Below are 21,339 nucleotides of genomic sequence, written 5' to 3'. Positions count from 1 at the left end.
ATGCAAGAAGAGAGGGAGAGATTGAAGATGTGGGTTAGAGAGAGTAAAATAGAGCCAGAGGGTGAACGTAGCATTTGTGAGGGAAGAGGATCCAGAGAGAAGGGGGTAAGATTAACCTTGTCTATAGTGGTGGGGTTGAAAGAGGGAAGTGATGATTGTACCTATGGGCATGAGGTGTAAAGCATGGAGGGTATCTGAACAGTAGAGATCTCCTTGCGAATTGTATCAATCTTCTGTTTGAAGTGATTGCTGATCTCCTGTGCGGTGAGTGAGTTAGTGGGTGGAGTTGAAGGTAGACCTACCACTTCAACATGCTTTTTTGATGCTTCAATTATGCTTTTTTGAAGCTTTATTGTAGCTTGGCAAATGCCCTGTGTGTGTGTTGAGGTCCAACAGAACCCTGGCTCAGTAGTGTCCCCATCAGCAAATCCGCAGCTCCTTAGTACCCCTCCCCAGCATTGGTACCCTTGTTCAGCAGATCCCCTGCACAGCAGTACCCTTAACTCTGTTGTTTCCCCACTCAGTAGTACTCCCAGCTTTGTTGATCCCCCACTCAGTAGTAACCCCCAACTCTGCTGAGCCCCTGCCCAGTAATAACCCCCAGCTCTGTTGATCCCCTGCTCAGTAGCATAGCTCCCAACTGTCTCTGCTTTTGAGGGACATTCAGAACAAAGTCCCTGTCCCTCTTTCCTCCTCATTTGTCCCTCATTTTGGTCTAAGCTATTGAGGTGTATATGCACTATTTATGCACTAATGCACTATTTAGCTATTAAAAAATGTCCCCAGTACTAAACCTTTCATCCAATTTCTAAATTTATGCTTTTGTAAATTCTAAAAGCCAGTATAAAGGAATAGTAGTGGTAAAAAAGCACTTGTGGGTTTAACCAATATTTTTTTTGTACAATTCTCCTTTAAGAGGTGTGACAAGGAGTGTGTCCTAAACCTACATACTTTTGCTAATAGAGTGCCTTGTGAAAGTATTCGGCCTCCTTGAACTTTTCAACCTTTTGCCACATTTCAGGCTTCAAACATAAAGATATAAAATTTTTATTTTTTGTGAAGAATCACCAACAAGTGGGACACAATTGTGAAGTGGAACGAAATCTATTGGATTTTTGAAACTTTTTTAACTAATAAAAAAAATGAAAAGTAGGGCGTGCAAAATTATTCGGCTCCCTTGCGTTAATACTTTGTAGAGCCACCTTTTGCTGCGATTACATTATTGTCGCTTGGGGTATGTCTCTATCAGTTTTGCACATCGAGAGACTGAAATTCTTGCCCATTCTTCCTTGCAAAACAGCTCGAGCTCAGTGAGGTTGGATGGAGAGCGTTTGTGAACAGCAGTTTTCAGCTCTTTCCACAGATTCTCGATTGGATTCAGGTCTGGACTTTGACTTGGCCATTCTAACACCTGGATACATTTATTTGTGAACCATTCCTTTGTAGATTTTGCTGTATGTTTGGGATCATTGTCTTGTTGGAAGATAAATCTCCGTCCCAGTTTCAGGTCTTTTGCAGACTCCAACAGGTTTTCATCCAGAATGGTCCTGTGTTTGGCTGCATCCATCTTCCCCTCAATTTTATCCATCGTCCCTGTCCCTGCTGAAGAAAAGCAGGCCCAAACCATGATGCTGCCACCACCATGTTTGACAGTGGGGATGGTGTGTTGAGGGTGATGAGCTGTATTGCTTTTACGCCAAACATATCGTTTTGCATTGTGGGCAAAAAGTTTGATTTTGGTTTCATCTGACCAGAGCACCTTCTTCCACATGTTTGGTGTGTCTCCCAGGTGGCTTGTGGCAAACTTTAGACGAGACTTTTTATGGATATCTTTGAGAAATGGCTTTCTTCTTGCCACTCTTCCATAAAGGCCAGATTTGTGCAGTGTACGACTGATTGTTGTCCTATGGACAGACTCTCCCACCTCAGCTGTCGTTCTCTGCAGTTCATCCAGAGTGATCATGGGCCTCTTGGCTGCATCTCTGATCAGTCTTCTCCTTGTCTGAGCTGAAAGTTTAGAGGGACGGCCAGGTCTTGGTAGATTTGCAGTGGTCTGATAACTCCTTCCATTTCAAAATGATCGCTTGCACAGTGCTCCTTGGGATGTTTAAAGCTTGGGAAATCTTTTTGTATCCAAATCCGGCTTTAAACTTCTCCACAACAGTATTACGGACCTGCCTGGTGTGTTCCTTGGTCTTCATGATGCTCTCTGCACTTTCAACAGAACCCTGAGACTATCACAGAGCAGGTGCATTTATACAGAGACTTGATTACACACAGGTGGATTCTATTTATCACCATCAGTCATTTAGGACAACATTGGATCATTCAGAGATCCTCGCTGAACTTCTGGAGTGAGTTTGCTGCACTGAAAGTAAAGGGGCCGAATAATTTTGCACGCACCACTTTTCAGTTTTTTATGTGCTAAAAAAGTTTAAAATATCCAATAGATTTCGTTCCACTTCACAATTGTGTCCCACTTGTTGGTGATTCTTCACAAAAAATAAAATTTTTATATCTTTATGTTTGAAGCCTGAAATGTGGCAAAAGGTTGAAAAGTTCAAGGGGGCGAATACTTTCGCAAGGCACTGTAGGTGTTCCTTAAAGGGGAAGTAAACCCTGATGAGTTTACTTTCTCTTTGATTCCCTGCAAAGGTAAAGCATAATGGACTACTATGCATCGTATAGTAGTCCATTATGTGTCACTTACCTGACACAGGAGCCAGCGAAGTCACCGCTGTCCCCTGTAGTCCGGAGCATCCATCTTCTTGGTGAGCCTCGCTGCTTTGCCGCTGTCATTCGGCGAAGCCACGATGACATCACTCCCGCGCATGCGCATGGGAGCCGCCACTCGCGGCATATCGCCGTTGACAGCGGCGCGCTCAGTGCGCCTGCGCGCCGCTGTCTATGGCGCATGCTCCATAGACAGCGATGCCTGTCTTTTGGCAAATATCTCCTAAACAGTGTAGGTTTAGGAGATATTTCTTGGACCTACAGGTAAGCCTTAATCTAGGCTTACCTGTAGGTCAAAGTTGGTTGTAAGGGTTTACAACCACTTTAATCCCATCTCACAAAGTTGAGAGGTATGTCAGAAGTAACCCTAGCTCTGCTGATCCCCCTACTCAGTAGTAACCCCCAGCTCTACTGATCCGCCTCTCTCTCCAGTCACCACTCACTTCCCACTGTATTGTTTCCATGCTACACACACACGTGACATCTAGTTTCTCCTGCTCTGGCCTGTCAGCTCTGCTGATCCTTTGCCGCTCATCTTTCTCTATAGCATTCACTTGTTGCACATCACGTCTATTTGCACTGCTCCAATCCGGACCTCACTCACCTTCCTGTTGCTCCCCGCTGCACACCAGGTGTGACGTCTGTGCCAGAAGCTCCCAGGATATATACCCATCAACTGGAAGTGACTGCAGATGATGTCTTTCCGCTTCGCTTGTTGTTCTCCCAGTGCATCCTGGGATATCTCATACCTGCCATACCTCCAAAACAAAGTGAAGCTAAAGCTGAATAAAATTCTCACAAAAGCTGCAGGTGCTGTAAGTGTTGTGAGTCTTCTTTGCAGGTGCTTTGTAGCTCCAAGAAAGCGTCACCATATGAGGGATGATTTTTGAAGCAAAGCAAACACAACATGTAAACATTACTGCAAGTTCACCATTTAGTGACAGAAGATTTGATTGGCATTCAGAGTGCTTTAAAATAGCTTGTCCAAAGCCACATTTTGAAGCAAGTGTAAACCAGCCCTAATTGTGTGTGGCCAGCTTTAGACTGCTGGAGGATTCTACTACCAGGAATTAATGTACTAGTAAATTGTATGCGCCTCAGAATCCAGTCTCCTCCTGAGTTTTAGTGTAGTGTTCAGAAGTCTCCAGCAAACAAATTGTTTCCTCAGCAATAAATACATATTGGGAGAGATGTTCTTCTATAGTCAGTATCTAAATCCCCAACACACATTGTTCTATCAGCAGTTTCCACATCACTAAACACTCTCTACAGTCCCCTTTCTCTATAGCATTCCCTTTTTGCACACCACGTGTGCCATCTGCTACCATCCTCCACCATCCACACTACATTCTCCAACAGCTCTCCCCCACCGTCCACACTACATTCTCCGACAGATCTCCTCCCACCATCCACACTACATTCTCCGACAGATCTCCCCCACCATCCACACTACATTCTCCGACAGATCTCCTCCCACCATTCACACTACATTCTCCGACAGATCTCCCCCACCATCCACACTACATTCTCCAACAGATCTCCTCCACCATCCACACTACATTCTCCGACAGCTCTCCTCCATCATCCACACTACATTCTCCGACAGCTCTCCTCCACCATCCACACTGCATTCTCCGACAGCTCTCCTCCACCATCCACACTACATTCTCCGACAGCTCTCCTCCACCATCCACACTGCATTCTCCGACAGATCTCCTCCACCATCCACACTACATTCTCCGACAGATCTCCTCCCACCATCCACACTACATTCTCCAACAGCTCTCCTCCACCATCCACACTACATTCTCCGACAGCTCTCCTCCACCATCCACACTACATTCTCCGACAGCTCTCCTCCACCATCCACACTGCATTCTCCGACAGATCTCCTCCACCATCCACACTACATTCTCCGACAGATCTCCTCCCACCATCCACACTACATTCTCCGACAGATCTCCTCCCACCATCCACACTACATTCTCCGACAGATCTCCTCCACCATCCACACTACATTCTCCTACAGCTCTCCTCCACCATCCACACTACATTCTCCGACAGCTCTCCTCCACCATCCACACTACATTCTCCGACAGCTCTCCTCCACTATCCACACCACATTCTCCGACAGCTCTCCTCCCACCATCCACACTACATTCTCCGACAGATCTCCTCCACCATCCACACTACATTCTCCGACAGCTCTCCCCCACCGTCCACACTACATTCTCCGACAGCTCTCCTCCACCATCCACACTACATTCTCTGACAGATCTCCTCCACCATCCACACTACATTCTCCGACAGATCTCCTCCACCATCCACACTACATTCTCCGACAGCTCTCCCCCACCGTCCACACTACATTCTCCGACAGCTCTCCCCCACCGTCCACACTACATTCTCCGACAGCTCTCCTCCACCATCCACACTACATTCTCTGACAGATCTCCTCCACCATCCACACTACATTCTCTGACAGATCTCCTCCACCATCCACACTACATTCTAGAACAGCTCTCCCCCACCATCCACGCTACATTCTCCGACAGATCTCCCACCATCCACACTACATTCTCCGACAGCTCTCCTCCACCATCCACACCACATTCTCCGACAGATCTCCTCCACCATCCACACTACATTCTCCGACAGATCTCCACCATCCACACTACATTCTCAGACAGATCTCCTCCACCATCCACACTACATTCTCAGACAGCTCTCCTCCACCATCCACACTACATTCTCCAACAGATCTCCTCCACCATCATACATCTATGTAGCATTAAACCCAAGAGAACAGATTGGTAATTTGGGTTCTCTGTTCTGCACGACTCCAAAAACACCCTCAGGCCCTCCTAACATACCTGGTTGAATGAAAGTCACTGTAAGAACTTAAAAGAACACTAGTATGTCTACCTTTAGTTTGGCTGTGGATCAGTACCAGGAAAAAGACACAAGACCGTTTAGTTGTAAATTAACTCAATGTATTGGTATGACTTAGAATGAATGGTGGTTTGAGCATAAATGAACACACAGAAAATAGGTTCAGACACATTCCACTAGATTGTATAATCGCTAGGCAAAAGTAACTTTGAATAGAGTTCTGTATCACTGGAATCAACTCCTAAATCAGCAATAAACATTGGCTATGATATGGTGCAATGTCCCCTGAGAGGTACCTCTTAGCATAAGCAATAGGTAAAGGTATCTGTGTAGCAGCTGTAACGTGGCCGGCTTTAGACTTAATTCTTCAACCGGCTAGTGTTGGGGTCTAGTCGTACCCAAGGTGAACATGAGAATAGTTGCTGGCAGCAATAAGGCTACGAGATGGCTGTATGGTCAGTTCCTAAAGGACTCAGTTTCTCCAGCAGCAGACAGTGAATCCCCCAGCCGCAGCTCACCAGCCCCAGTAATAATGCAGCTCATCATCCGGTCACAAACAGCGGTTAGTCCACTGTCTGCTCTGCACCCAGGTGCGTCTGGCTGTTGGCATCTCAGAACTCAGCACTCTTGATCCCGCTCAGGCCACTGATATGCAGCAGTAATGTGCACTCTCAGGTCTCCCTCATGCCAAGAGGAAGTGGTATCCTGTAGAGCAATCTCCCCTCTGGGGAATGTAGTTCAAATGTTCTTGGATTACAGAGGAGAGTCTCTCCTCAGGACTACAGTTCCCACTGTGTATTGCTGCCTGACTCAGTCTATCAAACTCTTTTGGCTCAACAGCTAACGCCTTTTACTGAAATAGCCTGTAACCAGTTCAGCACCGCAGGGCAGCAGCTACAGAGCAGCTGCAGCCAGTGTTTCTCTCAATCCAATTCTTAGCCAAGAACCTGGCTACATTTATTAACAGTCTCATCAGGTGTGTTTACGTTGATGTTTAATTAGATTTGCGTTACGTGTAAAACTTTTCCCGCACTCTGAACATGCAAAAGGGCGCTCACTCGTGTGACTTATCTGATGTCTATTAAGATTTCCCTTGTCAGAAAAATATATCCCGCACACTGGGCAGGGAAAAGGATGTTTTCCCGTGTGGCTTTTCTGATGAGCAAGTAGCTGGGCTTTCTGGCCGAAAGACTTCCCGCAGTCTGAACAAGAAACCAGACTCTCCTTGATGTGGTGCCTCTGGTGGGCAAGAAGCTTGGCCTTTACATTGAAAGATCTCCCACACTCCAAACAAGGAAAAGGCTGCTCAATTTTGTGAAGTCTTTGGTGTATAGTCAGGCTTCCTTTCTGAGTGAAGCTTTTCCCACACTCTGTGCAAGAAAAAGGACGCTCGCCCGTGTGAACCCTCTGGTGTGCTAGAAGTACGCATTTCACGACAAAACATTTCCCGCACTCTGAACATGAATAAGGACGCTCGCCCGTGTGAGTTTTTTGGTGTTTAACAAGGTCTCCTTTATGATTGAAACCTTTCCCGCACTCTGAACATGAATAGGGGCGCTCACCTGTGTGAATTCTCCGGTGTTCAACAAGGGTTCTTTTCTGGGTGAAACATTTTCCGCACTCTGAACATGTAAACGGTCGCTCGCCCGAGTGAAGTCTCTGGTGTTTTAGAAGTTGCCTCTCCCCAGTGAAACATTTCCCGCACTCTGAACATGAAAAAGGACGCACTCCGATGTGAACTTTCTGGTGTACGAGTAGTTCGTTTTTTTCAGTGAAACGTTTCCCGCACGCTGAACATATATGAGGAGTCTCAGCTTTGTGAAGTCTCTGATGTGTACGAAATTCGCTTTCCTCATTAAAAGATTTCTCGCAGTATGAACATGTAAGAGTTACGCGGGTGTGGGATCGGAGATGGATACGAAGTTCAGATTTTGTCTGGAAAGATTTCCCGCACCCCAAACATGACAATAGATTTTCACCTTGGTGATCTCCTTCATGGGGTGAGGAAGTTTCCTCGGGATTAGAAGGATCTGTTGATGGATCTGCAGTGTGAGATCTTACATGGATATTTCCAATCATAGTATGTGATTGATGAGAAGATTCCCCCTGATCAGAGGGATCCATTGATGTCTCCGGACAGGAAAGTCTGTGATGTATATTTTGTGTATTTGGATTTCCTCCTGGAGGATCCTGTGTGATGACATTATCTTCTGACTTACAATCAGCAGATAATAGAAGACGTCTCTCCGAGGAATTCCTGACATCACATCCATCTGTTGGAGAGGAAATTTTACATAAACATAAGAAGTAGACATGTGCAGAACGGAAAAATGTATTTTGTTTCGGATAGATTCGTTACATTACTAATTTTCGTTTCATTCCGGATTTCGTTTAGTTTTGTTACATTTTTTTTTTCGCTTATTAATTTTCAAAGGAATTCTACATTTTCCCAAACGATTCGAATTCGGATCGGGTCGAAAAATTACAGACCAATTGGAATTCTGCGTGAAGAACAGCTGGTTGTTAACCACTTCAATACCGGGCATTTTCCGCCCCCTTCCTGCCCAAGCAAATTTTCAGCCATTAGAGCTGTCGCACTTTGAATGACAATTGCACTGTACAAAAAATACATTTTTATCATTTTCTTCCCACAAATAGAGCTTGCTTTTGGTGGTATTTGATCACTACTGGGGTTTTTAATTTTTTGGTAAACAAACGAAAAAAGCCCGAAATTTTGGGGAAAAAAAACTGTTTCTTCGTTTCTGTTATAAAATTTAGTTTTCTCCTTCACTAATGAGGCTGTACTGATGGGCACTGATAAGGTGGCATTGATATGTAGAATTAATGGGCAACGATAGGCTACACTGATAGGCGGCACTGATGGGCACCGATAGATGACACTGGATAGGCAGCATTGATGAGGAGCTACTGACAGGCATTACTAATTGGCATCTAAAGGGCACTGATAGGCATTACTAATGGGGCACTGATAGGCACATTTATGGGCACTGATAGACGTTACTGATGGGGCACAGACTGGCAGCTGATGGGCACCTCTGATGGGGGCTGCACTGATAATCAATGTGCTGATTATCAGCGCAGACCCCCCTCTGACAGGGAGAGCCGCCGATCGGCCAATGTGCCTTGGCAGTCAAGAATTTTGGAGGATGGCAGCAAAGAAGCCACTTCTCTCCAGGAAAAACATCAGGGACAGACTGATATTCTGAAAAAGGTACAGGGATTGGACTGCTGAGGACTGGGGTAAAGTCATTTTCTCTGCGGAATCCCCTTCAGATTGTTTGGGGCATCCATGGAAAAACATTGTCTGGAGAAGAAAAGGTTGAGCGCTACCATCAGTCCTGTGTCATGTCAATAGTAACGCATCCTGAGACCATTCATGTTTGGGGTTGCTTCTCAGCCAAGGGAGTAGGCTCACACACAATTTGGCCTAAGCCCTTGTACACGCGGTCGGACATTGCGATAGACAATGTCCGATAGGACCATGTTGTCGGGTTGGGCGGCACAGTGGTGTAGTGGTTAGCACTCTCACCTAGCAGTAAGAAGGGTCACTGTTTCAAATCCCAACCACGACACTACCTGCCTGGAGTTTGCATGTTTTCCCTGTGCCTGGTGTGGGTTTCCTCCGGGTGCTCTGGTTTCCTCCCACACTCCAAAGACATGCAGGTAGGTTAATTGGCTTCTGTCCAAAAAATTGACCCTAGTATATGAATGGGGACCTTGGATTGTGGGCTCCTTGAGGGTAGGGACTGATGTGAGTGTGCAATGTACGGGGATAGGGAAAATTGTATACACTCACTCAGGTTGAACTGGATGGACTGGTGTCTTTATTCAACCTTAGCAACTATGTAACAATGTAACTATGTAATCCGACAGTGTGTGGGCTCCATCTGACTGTTTCCGTTGGAGTATCCGACGGACCAAGTTTTCCAGCTGGGCTATAAAATTTTCCGACAACATGATCCGATCGGACTTCGTCCGATCATGTGTAGAGAATTCCGATCGGACAAAGTGCCACGCATGCTCAGATCAAATTCCTAGACCAAAGCTATTGGCTACTAGCCTGAACGTAGTCCCGTCCTAACGAAATTACGTCATCACGTTAAGTACGATCGGATTTTCCGACAACTTTGTCCGACTGTGTGTATGCAACAGTTTCGGACAAAATCCATCGGACAAAATCCAACGGATTTGGTTGTCGGAATGTCCAACCGTGTGTACAAGGGCTTAGAACACTAATAAAGAATGGTACAAAAACATCCTCCGAGAGGCAACTTCTTCCAACCATCCAAGGACAGTTTGGTGAGGAACAATGGCTTTTGATGGAGCACCTTGCCATAAGGCAAAAGTGATAACTAAGTGGCTTGGGGAACAAAACATAAACATTTTGGGTCCATGGTCAGGAAACTCCCCAGACTCCCATTGAGAACTTGTGGTCAATCCTCAAAAGATGGGTGAACAAAAAAAAAAAACACACACATTTTGACAAGCCCCAAGCATTGATTATGCAAGAACGTGCTGCCATCGGTCAGGATGTGGCCCAGAAGTTGATTGCCAGCATGCCAGGACGAATTGCAGAGGTCTTGAAAAAGAAGGCTCAATCCTGAAAATATTGACTCTTTACATAAACTTCATGTCATTGTCAATAAAAGCCTTTGACACTCATGAAATGCTTGTAATTATACTTCAGTATCCCATAGTAACATCTGACAAAAGATCTACAAAAACACATTCTTAAAACGTTTGGCCATGGCTGTAAACAAAACAATTCCGGCAATACAAAAATGTAAACCCCCTCCCCCCCTATGGGGACAAAAGCCTCTTCCCCACAACCCTGGGCAGTGGTTGTAGGGGTCTGTGGGCAGGGGGCTTATCGCAATCTGGAAGCCCCCTCCTTTAACAAGGGGGTTCCCCAGATCCTGGACCCCCTCCCATGTGAATGAGTATGGGGTACATTGCATCCCTACTTATTCAGCAAAAATCCAATCCGAATTCTAAACATTCTGAAAATTTGGAATTCGTTAGAAAAAGAATAAACACGGATTTCAACTGAATTAGTTATGGATTTATTCGGATACATCTGAATCTCTGAATAACCCAAAATTTGTCCGAATTTGTATTCAGATCGAAATGAATTACACATGTCTAATAAGGTCAGTAATAAGAGAATCATGTATGTTGGTCTAGCAGCCAACGTTTTCAGGAAGCTTTAATAATCACATCTGATAATATCTAACATTTTTCCTGAAACTACAATCCTTCTACTCAGAAGTAAAATGAAATTGTGAACCGTTTCTTCCATAGTGCCTATACTTACTTGTGTGGATAGGTAGAGAAATTTCTTCTTGTTCACTCTTCTGAATCATCCCAACCTCCTCCATGGACGGCTTATCACCCACCACATACGTCTCTTCTTCTTCCTCTTTAACCTCAGCTTTTATATTAATCTGTTCTTCACCCTAAACCCCAAAATAATAAAAAACATCCATTGAGGTAGAACTCCAGGCAGATATAAAAAAAAAAAGACACAAATTACTCCAGCTCGGAATTCATTACCTACTTCCGAACTGCCCGATAGCAGATTTACTGCTACAGGGTGGCACTTCTGTGCAGAATCATGTGTATATATAGGTAATTCTGCACGTCCACCTACAAGGGGCGCCATCGAGCTGCTATTGCTGTGATTAATCAGAAGCTGGTCTACGAATGCCGGGCACTAGATGTCCACCGCCACCCGCTGATCGTTGGGCAGAGACAAGGCAGAGCTCCGTTCTGACAGGGGGAAGGGATGGATTTTGTGTTTCTGCAAAGCAGGGAATAAAATCTCTCTCTTCCCTTAGTAAAAGCAGTGCATACGGTTGGCACTGAACAATGTATTAGTGTCGCTGGTTCCAGCAAAGTGTCAGTTAGTGTCTGATTGTCCGCCATAATATCGCAGTCCCACTAGCAGTCAATCATCGGCGTCATTACTAGTATAAAATAAATAAATGAAAAATCCATAAATACTGTATATCCTAGAGTCTGTAGACGCTATAACGTTTGCGTAAACCAATTAATATACACCTATTGGGATTTTTATTACCAAAATAGCATAAGGAAGGAGGCCCTTGTTCACTGACTAGACTAATCTGGTTGGCCAAGGAGACCGTAGATGTGTCCCACATGGAAAGGTTTGCCCTTATAGGACATAGGGTTGCCACCTGTCCAGGATTCACCCGGACAGTTCGGTTTTGGAATCATGCGCCCGGGTTTCAGACTGCCTGAAACCCGGACACATTATTTAGATTGACTATGGCTTCCCTGCAGCTTCCACCCCCCAAACACTCTTACCCCTCTGTGTCTGCCCACACTCCAATCCCCGGCGCTGTGCCTCAGAAATGGAAAGTTGGGGCTGGAAATTTGAAGGTGCTGACTGCCAAGGAGTGAGTGAGTGAATACACTAAGGCAAGTCAGGGTTCTCAGAGCACCCTTTTCATCAGAGTTCCCCTTTACACCAGAGGCCACAGTGTTCCCCCTTACATCAGAATCTTCTCCTTACATCAGAGTTCTCAATGTTCCACCTTAAATCAGGGTTCCCAGAGCACCCCTTATGACAGAGTCCCCAGAGTTCTCCCTTACATCAGAGTCTGCAGAGTCCCCCCTTTACAGTGAAAGGGAACTCTGTGAGTTCAGATGTAAAAGAGGAACTCTGCAGACTCTGATGTAAAGGGGAACTCTTGTGATTAACTTCATATGATTAGAAATGTTATTTAATAGAAAAATATATGTATAGTTTATACTATTAAAAAAAATTGCTGCATGGCGCTAAAGTGTTCGGGTTTGACTTAAAGAAAAGGTGGCAACCCTAGTAGGACACCCGTATGGAACTGCGCATGTGGAACCGCCCCGAATGACACCAGACCCAGAGCCTGCATGCAAAACCACAAGTAGGACAAGAGCAGCCAGACTGCCGTTTGAAGCTTCTGGAGGTTGTCCACTGGGGAACACTTTGGCCAGCTCCGAGATGAGAGCCAGCCCAGAAACTCCAAACTCCCCAATGGGGAGTGGGGGGGGGGGCAGGGCAGACTTCTTGAAGTACAAAGTCCAGCCAAAGCCTGCAGGGTACACATTGTGATCTCCATTTTGTCTGTCCGCGTGGCCTGTGAGTCCACCCACAGGGCAGGCTGTTCAGGCAAGACTTCACGGCTATCCCCCGTCGTCTGCAACACCAAGACAGGAGTCACAGCTAGCCTGAAGGGAAACACCACAAAATTATAATGTGCGTAACCCACTGGAAACCGCTGATGTCCCTCATAGATGGGGACATACAGGTGAGTATCCTCAATGGCTTTGGATGGCAGAAAGTCCCCAGAGAAAAAGAAGTCACTACCAAAGAGATGGAGTTCATCGTGAGCTTTAAACCTTCCCAAAGCAATTTAAGGCCTTAGGCCCAAAATAGGGCAAAGCCTGTCCTTTCCCGAAACAGTGAACAGGTTTGAACAAAAAACCTCTCGCACCATTCCATCTCAAACACAGGACAAACGTACCCTTGCCCTAGCAGAGCCTAAACCACCCCATACAACTCTCACAGGAGCAATGGCGGGAGGCGAATATGAGAGGGAAAGCACAGCTTAAGTGGATTAGTGTGAAATTCTATGGAAAAGCCAAGCACAATCAGGCCGGGAACCGACATGTCTGGACTGAGGAAAGTCCACAGGCCCATTAGCCAGCAAAGACAGATCTTAAACGCTCTTCTTTATCCATCCTGGCCTGTGGGAGGAAGGTACTCTGGTCTCCTGTGAAGTTCTTGATAATGTACAAGGCAGCACCAAAGAAATCTGGTCAGCAAACCAGCATACGAGCTGGAGCACCACCGTCGAGATGGAGAGCTTGGAAAGGAGTGAGACAGCATTTAAAGATGCTGCACACATGCCCCTCAAGCCTTGGACCACTTGGCCAGCTAAAGCCACAAGTCCGGTGGACAAATGATACTGCAGAGCCTTGGCCCATTCAGGAAGCAACTGCGACACCAGGGCTGTGGCTAAAACAGCCATTACCACACACAGAGTGGGCTACCAATTCTGCCCTGCGGTCCACCAGATCCTGCAGTGTTCAAACTTGTTATAGGAGGATCCACGACAGGCGACTAGGTCCAAATCTTCAGAAGAAAATAGAAAACATAGGAAATGCCACCATCTAAGTGTTGATAATAGGTGAAAAGTAAGCCCGAAAATTAAAATAGCCCTCACATTTATTAAAAGGATTAAGGCATAAAGACATACATATCAAAAGACTTCAGAGCTCAGCAAGGTCATGGCTGGGTTCGCTGTGTTGGTTCTGAAGGCAGCTGGAAGAGCTTGTGGAACAGGCTGTGGAAGCCCCACTAATGGGGGCAAGGCAGTCCGCGAGGAGCCAGGGTTCAGAGAGGGAGGCAGCACTGACTTTTTACCTTATTATTCATATCCCTTACTCACCCTAGCCCACCATAACACTACCCTTCCCACTTCTTCAGAAGGGCTTCCTCAAGGGGTTAACATACCTCTGCAGCACCAGAGGTCCGAGCACGGAACTAGTTCCTTACTCCTGGACAGGCAAAATAACTGGATGGCCTATAGCAGAGAGGGGGTTTTAGACCAGCTAGGACTGCCCATAGGTTGTGCTGTGTTCTTTTTCAGCCTAGTGCCATACTCCTGTAGGTGGCGCTATAACCCTGTGGTCAAGACTCAGAAACGCTGTGTCCATCAATGAACAGAAGAGAAACTGTATATTGTTTTTAAAAAACAAAAAAATGGTAAAGCATGATGGAAACGAAGGGGGGCTGATGGAGGGAAGTCAACATTAGAACAAGAGACTTCATAGGGAAGACTATCATCTCACAAAGTTCAGAACCACTTCAGTGTCCTATACACTAAGTCCGCCTACCTGATGATGGCGAGGGATGGTGTGATCTTCCTGTGTGGAATCCCGGGAATACAGAGGACGGGGACATCTCTCTGGTGGGTTTGTGTCACTAAATGGCTCCAGCATGATGTGCTTGAAGGGATCTCTGTGTCCATCTGAAAACTCCATAACACCGACCTCATCCTCCTCCTCCTTTATCTCTTTTTTAACCTTATGTGAGATGGTGAGATCTTCCCGTGTGGAATCCCGGGAATACAGAGGACGGGGACATCTCTCTGGTGGGTTCCCATTACTGGATCCATCTGTAGGAAACACACACACTGACTGAATACATTGTTTCTATGTGTTTATCAGATGATGGGGGATCTAGGTGGACCCTCCGTACGGCTCTCTCCTTTACAATAAAGTCTCCTCTTACCCGGTGATGTGAGGGGCGGCTGATTGTCCATCATGACGTCCTTGTAGAGATCCTTGTGTCCTTCTAAATACTCCCACTCCTCCATGGAGAAATAGACAGTGAAATCCTGACACGTTTGTACTTTATTAATAAGGTGATTTCAAAAAATAAAATAATAATGTTATGATTTACTAATAGCTGAATGACAACATCAGGTGCTTATATGCTAATGATAGGTTTTTAGCTTTTAGAACGTCTCTTATTCAGAATTATGTTATTAGAACAATGCCTTTGGAACATAATTGTATGCAGTATTTAGAGAGAGTCTACTAATATTGTACAGTGAGATATTCCAGAGTCTAGGCCACGGACAAGCTGATAAGGTGTTCCAAAACAACAGAAATGAATGTCCCTTGTAATTGTTATATGTGTTACTAGTGCAAGCTCTTGAGTGAATGTGTTAAAGCGGAGGTCCACCCTAAAGTGGACCTTCCGCTCGTTGGAATCCTCCCCCCCTCCGGCGCCACAATTGGCACCTTTCAGGGGGGAGGGGGGTGCAGGTACCTGTACAGTACAGGTATCTGCACCAACTTCCGGGATAGCTCTCTGCGGAAAGGGGCGTAGATCTACGCCCCTTTCCGAAAGTCCCCCGCTGCCTGCTGGGAAACACACAGATCCCAGAGGCAGCGGGTCCATCCTTATTGCGCAGCGTGACCCGCGCATGCGCAGTAGGGAACCGGGAAATGAAGCCGAAAGGCTCCACTTCCTGATTCCCATACCCAAGATGGCGGCGGCAGCACCCGAGAGACGATCGAGAGATCGGCTTCGGGTGCCGACATCGCGGGTGCGCTGGGCGGGTAAGTGTCCTTATTTTAAAAGTCAGCAGCTGCAGTATTTGTAGCTGCTGGCTTTTAAAAAAAAAAATGGCGGAACTCCCGCTTTAAAATGGGAAATTATATATTTTGGGAGGTCCTACAGAGAAAATTTCTAGGATTTCAGCTTAAAATCCTGCATTTCTGTGACGATTCAAGGCCTTGGCATGTTAACACCTGCTGCATGTTCTAATCTCTCCAATTGTTGATCTTCACTTTCACTTTGTAACTCTTCTTGTCTAAATAAACTTTCAAAACCTTCACGGTAAGAAGGAGAGATTGTTTTACTTATCAAGAGACAAGACATTGAGTATATGAGGGATGTCATGTGATCAACCCTAGAATCCTCCTGTATCTGATCTATAAACCAGAGGCTCTGGATGGACAGTTGGATAAATGGCTCTATATTTAAAAAAGTATCTATAATATAAAACTGAACAAAGATCTGTGTCTATGGAGGAAGAGGACGGACATGATGGGGTTACTGAGTGTGAATATAAAATAACATCTTATTACCTCCTCTACTGCCAATTCCAGCAATGTGGTCTCTTTACTTCCTCCCAACTCACCTTTCACCCGGAACTTCCTGTTTCTATTTCTACAATCACTTCCTGTCTGTGTGTTCCCAGTGAGATCACCACCTTGTGTTCAATATAAATACTGCAGTCTAGGTCACATTTACACATTTTGCAGGCTTCCTCTTTGGTCCCCTTATCCTATTACATCTAATGCCGCGTACACACGGTCGAACTGTATGACGTACTTAGTCCGTTGAAACACATTTCAACGGACAATCCGCTAGTGTGTGGGCTTCAGCAGACTTTTTCAGCGTGCAGTCCGGAGTACTAAGAATTTCGGTTTGCCCAAAAATCTTTCCGTCGTACTTTGGTTTCAGCGGACAATACGGTCGTCAGTATGCTAGTCCGACGGACTAAGAATGGCGCATGCCCAGAAAGGATTTACAGGGCTTTGCTGTGTCTTGGACTTCCTATTTCTAGTCCCGTCGTACGTGCTGTACGTCATCGCGCAAGCTTTCGTCGGAGTGTTTGGGTATCCGTGTGTGGTCAAGTCCGTTCAGTGGAAAGTACGCCGAATTGTCCGTCGGATTGTATGACGGACTAAGTACATCATACAGTTCGACCGTGTGTACGCGGCATTAGATTACACACACAGATTATACCTCAGGTAAAATCCAAGCAGTAAAAAAATAAAATGAAAATCCATTTGAAAGTAATTTTAATATTTATAAATGTAATCAACTAAATTGTGAAAAAGCAACCATCTTCTTTATTCTGTAGTCTTCTACATTTACTGCAGTCAGCAATAGAAAAATCAAACCACACGTACCTATATGTTTTGTGCAAATGTTTTTAATTGAACCCCTGAGTCCAAGTTCAAGACCCACCAGCCAAGTGGACACAGAGTTTGATTGTATTTATTATGGCGAGCGAATCGAGGCTGTGCCCGAAACGCGCGAGGGGCCCTCTGTTGGAACGCATATGGTAGCGTCGCGCATGCGCACTCCAGCGGGTAGCAAAATGTGATGGGTAGCCGAATGTGACGTGACACCGGCATGCAGTACTTCAATTACATATAGCTGCACCCACTCACAGTATTCATACAAGTACAGAATTACTTTGAAGAGGTAATATGTGAGCTTCCTGTATGTTACTTTCTGTATTTATCCTTTTCAAGAATGATAGGATTAATACGATTAAGTCTTCAATATAGAATGAGCTTATATCTTTATTATCACACACAGATTATATCTCTGTTAAAACACAAAGAATGAAAAACTATCATGAAGATGACTCTTCAGCTGCTTTTTAATTTAATTTAATTTAACAAGCAAAACAAAATAATGAAAACACCAAAACAGTCAAAAAGGGAAACACGGGTTTTCCACCTGAAGCTGCCACAGTCATGCAACACATGACTAGAGATATCAGAAGGAAAAGCTAAGGACGGCTGCATCCACCACAGTAGTAACCCCCAGCTCTGCTGATCCCATCACTCAGAAATAACCCCCAGCTCTGCTGATCCCCCACTCAGTAGTATCCCCCAGCTCTGCTGACTCCCCACTCTATAGTAACCCTCAGCTCTGCTGATCCCCCACTCAGTAAAAACTCTGGTTTGATGATCTTCCTCTCTCTCTGGTCCTTGCACTCTTCCACTATACTGCTCACATGCTGCGCACCATATGTGACATTGCTAGATTCTTTTACTCTGGTCCCCAAGCTCTGCTGGTCCTTTAAAGCTCAGTCCTCTCTCTCCAGTCCCTGCTCACCAGTCATTATAGCATTCCCATGTTGCACACCTTGTGTTCTGTCTGCTAGTTGCTCCACTCCAGTCTGGACCCCGCTCACCTTCCTGCTGCTCCATGCAGCACTCCAGATGTGATGTCTTTTGCAGAAACTCCAAGAAGGTATACACATGAACCGAAAGTGACGCTGATGATGTCTTTCCAGTTTGCTTGTTGGCTTCCCAGTGCATCCTGAGATATCTCTTACTTGCAATACCTCCAAAACGAAGCAAATCTGAAGCTGAATAAAAGCCTCTCAAAAGCTGCAGGTGTTGTAAGTGAGCTTTGTCAAAGATTTCTTTCTATAGAGGCTATGAAGACGCTGTGCCATAGCAAATAAATACCAGTCCAGCCTTGGGTAAATAAAAACAATAGTTTTTATTCCATGGAAAATAGAAGGTGAAAATGAAAAAAATAAATAAAAATGAAGGCATACAGCAACCATGGATCGGCCAACCAGTGGACATAGTGGACCACAAGAATATGATGTAAGTACATCATAGGCTGGAGCCACATGGATGACAGAGGATCTCCTGAGTATGGAAGAAACCAACCGTGCTGGAGGGCAGAATGTGAAGAAATTTCCATGATCGAGAGGTCCCAAGGAGGGACAGTGTTGGAAGCCAATGGGTCAATCCAAATAGAATCCCTGTATCTTGATGGAAGCAGACTGGGGACACCAGGGCAGGTAGAGGGCGGCCAAGACACCAGGAAGTGACGGCCACTTGCAGGAGGAGATCCGCGCCTGATGCCCCAGCACCCACATTGTTCCTTCAACGATAACCACATACTGGTTGAGACATACTTCTATAGTCAGTATGTACATCCTTGACACACAATGTTCTCTTAGCAGTGTCCACATCACTGAACGCACTCTGCCCCTGGTGTTATACCGCTGTACTACATTCTCTGTGACCTCATTCCCACAATATGCTCGCCAGAAGCTCCACTCTCCCCATCTATACTATGATATACTGACATACTTCAAAAGTCACATGACGATACGCGTCGGAAGGAAGTGATTGTGGATACAGGAAGTCACGTCTGAGAGACGAAAAGGAACATTAAACTGCTATTTGGCGTTTTTAAATTGATTTGTTTGTGAGTACCTTTCCATTTGTTTGAGTTTTTTAATAAAAGTGTATACATACTTCACCATTTGGAGCCCTCCTGTTTCCTTCTCTGTGAGATCCTGCCTTAATGTGGGGAGAAGTCCTCCTAGTTTGGAACTAAGGGTACACCGCTGTCACCATCTGAGACCTTGGTCTCTTTATGCTGTTTGCCTTACAGCAGTAAGGTAAGGGGCCACCCTATATGTTAGAGGCGGGACACTGAAGAGACACCAGAGTGTGCACAGTTTGCGTTGTATTGCACCTGCTACTACAAGAAGCACCTTACGGACTCTTTGCCACTTTTTAATTTTATTTTTATTTTGCTTGCAGTCTGAGAGATTTTTACATTTGCCTGCACTGAATGTTTCACCATCAAGTTTTGCTTTATACACACTTTGTGTGATATTTTATTTATTTGCATTTATCACTGTATGGGTATATGCGATTTCTTTTCTATTTATGCGACTTTATGTGTTTCTAGTTACACCGAGTAATATAATTTATTTATTGGCATTTATCACTTTCACTGTGTGATTTTATGCGATTTTGCCTTGATCTATGCGATTTTATATATGTGGTTTTTAATTCTTCACATATATATATATATATATTCGTTTGGAATGTTTTGTTGCACTAGTCACTTTAATCACTGATCACGAATTATTCACAGATAATTTATGTATTTATTGGTCAGCATTTTATGGATTAATATTATTTAGTTTAGTGGTTTAAGGGAGCGCAGCACCATTTATTTGATTTTTGTTAAACACAAGGATATAACTCAGAAGACAAATTCCCCCCTCCTTATTGGCATAGCGACACAGGGTGGGATCCAATCCAATCACATCAGGCACAGGTACATTTGAACTTATCAACACATCTATAAACAAAATCTGGGCACGCAGCCAACTTTGTTAGTGTTATGCTGCGTACACGCGGTCGGATTTTCCAACGGAAATGTTTGATGGGAGCTTGTTGTTGGAAAATCCGACCGTGTGTAGGCTCCATCGGACATTTTTCATCTGAATTTCCAACAAACAAAATTTGAGATCTGGATCTCAAATATTCCAACAACAAAATCCGTTGTCGGAAATTCAGATCGTGTGTACACAATTCTGACGCACCAAGTTCCACGCATGCTCGGAATCAAGCAGAAGAGCCGCACTAGCTATTGAACTTCAATTTTCTCCTTGTTTGCTCCTTGTATGTCACAGCGTTTTTGACGTTCGGAATTTCCGACAAGATTTGTGTGACCGTGTGTATGCAAGACAAGTTTGAGCCAACATCCGTCTGAAAAAAATCTATGGATTTTGTTGTCGGAATGTCCGATCGTGTGTAAGAGGCATTACAGAAACATTTAACCTTTCAACAACTATTTGAAAACAGTAAGGCCGCGTACACACGCGGGGACTGTTCGCTCAACTTTGTCCGTCAAACAGTTTCAGCAAACAGTCCGCTCAAAATTAGCATGGACGGACTTGCCCACACACGACGAACGAACAGTTTGCTGAAACCGTGCGCGATGACGTGAACGGCACGTACGACGGGACGGAAAATACGACGTCCTATACACTGCATTACAACTTTCGGCGTGTAAATCCTTTCTGAGCATGCGCGGAACTTAGTTTGACGAACAAGCCTACACACGAGGGGACTGTTCGCTGAAACCAAGTTTCAGCGGACAGTTTTTCGGAATTTCCGAAAAACTTTGTTCAGCAGACTGTTCGCTGAAACTGTCCGCTGAAAGCCCACACACGGGCGGACTGTCCGCCGAAACACTGTTCAGCGGACAAAGTTGGGCGAACAGTCCCCGCGTGTGTACGCGGCCTAACTGGGCGAGCTTCTCCTATAACATGGGCATGCATGCCTGCACATGTCCAATCTCAGTGTTCTAATCATAGTGTAAACAACATGGCTGGTTCAGGGGTAAAATTACATGCTGAGTCCAGTGTGGTTGTACTGAGTCTGATTAGTGCAGATCAGACTGGGCTTCTCAGGTCACCCTGTGCCCCTAATAGACACAAGGTGACTTACACATAAGAAGGGTCTGGGGAGCTGAACCAGGAGTTTCCTCACCCATCTAAGATAAGCTGGGTTCCACGGGCCCCCTGCCCAAAGTTACTCTGTCACAGT

General features: G+C 45.2%; 1 protein-coding gene across 1 annotated transcript in view; it reads right to left on the bottom strand.

Annotated features, from left to right (window-relative positions):
* Positions 1–5,704: 5,704 nt before the first annotated feature.
* LOC143956189 (uncharacterized) overlaps positions 5,705–21,339 on the bottom strand; it is a 60,785-nt gene continuing 45,150 nt past the window's right edge. The window contains exons 9-10 of the mRNA XM_077466345.1: positions 10,961–11,102; positions 5,705–7,898 (exon numbers count right to left, since the gene is read on the bottom strand). Of these exons, the coding sequence (XP_077322471.1) occupies positions 6,598–7,898; positions 10,961–11,102 (1,443 nt within the window). The 3' untranslated portion in view covers positions 5,705–6,597. The remainder of the gene's footprint in view (positions 7,899–10,960; positions 11,103–21,339) is intronic.

Source organism: Lithobates pipiens, unplaced genomic scaffold, assembly GCF_037356315.1.
Source record: "Lithobates pipiens isolate NorthernLeopardFrog02 unplaced genomic scaffold, aLitPip1_a1.2 Scaffold_35, whole genome shotgun sequence".
NCBI lineage: Eukaryota > Metazoa > Chordata > Amphibia > Anura > Ranidae > Lithobates > Lithobates pipiens.
The sequence above is the reverse complement of the archived record's forward strand: the minus strand, read 5'-3'. Positions and strand labels throughout refer to the sequence as shown.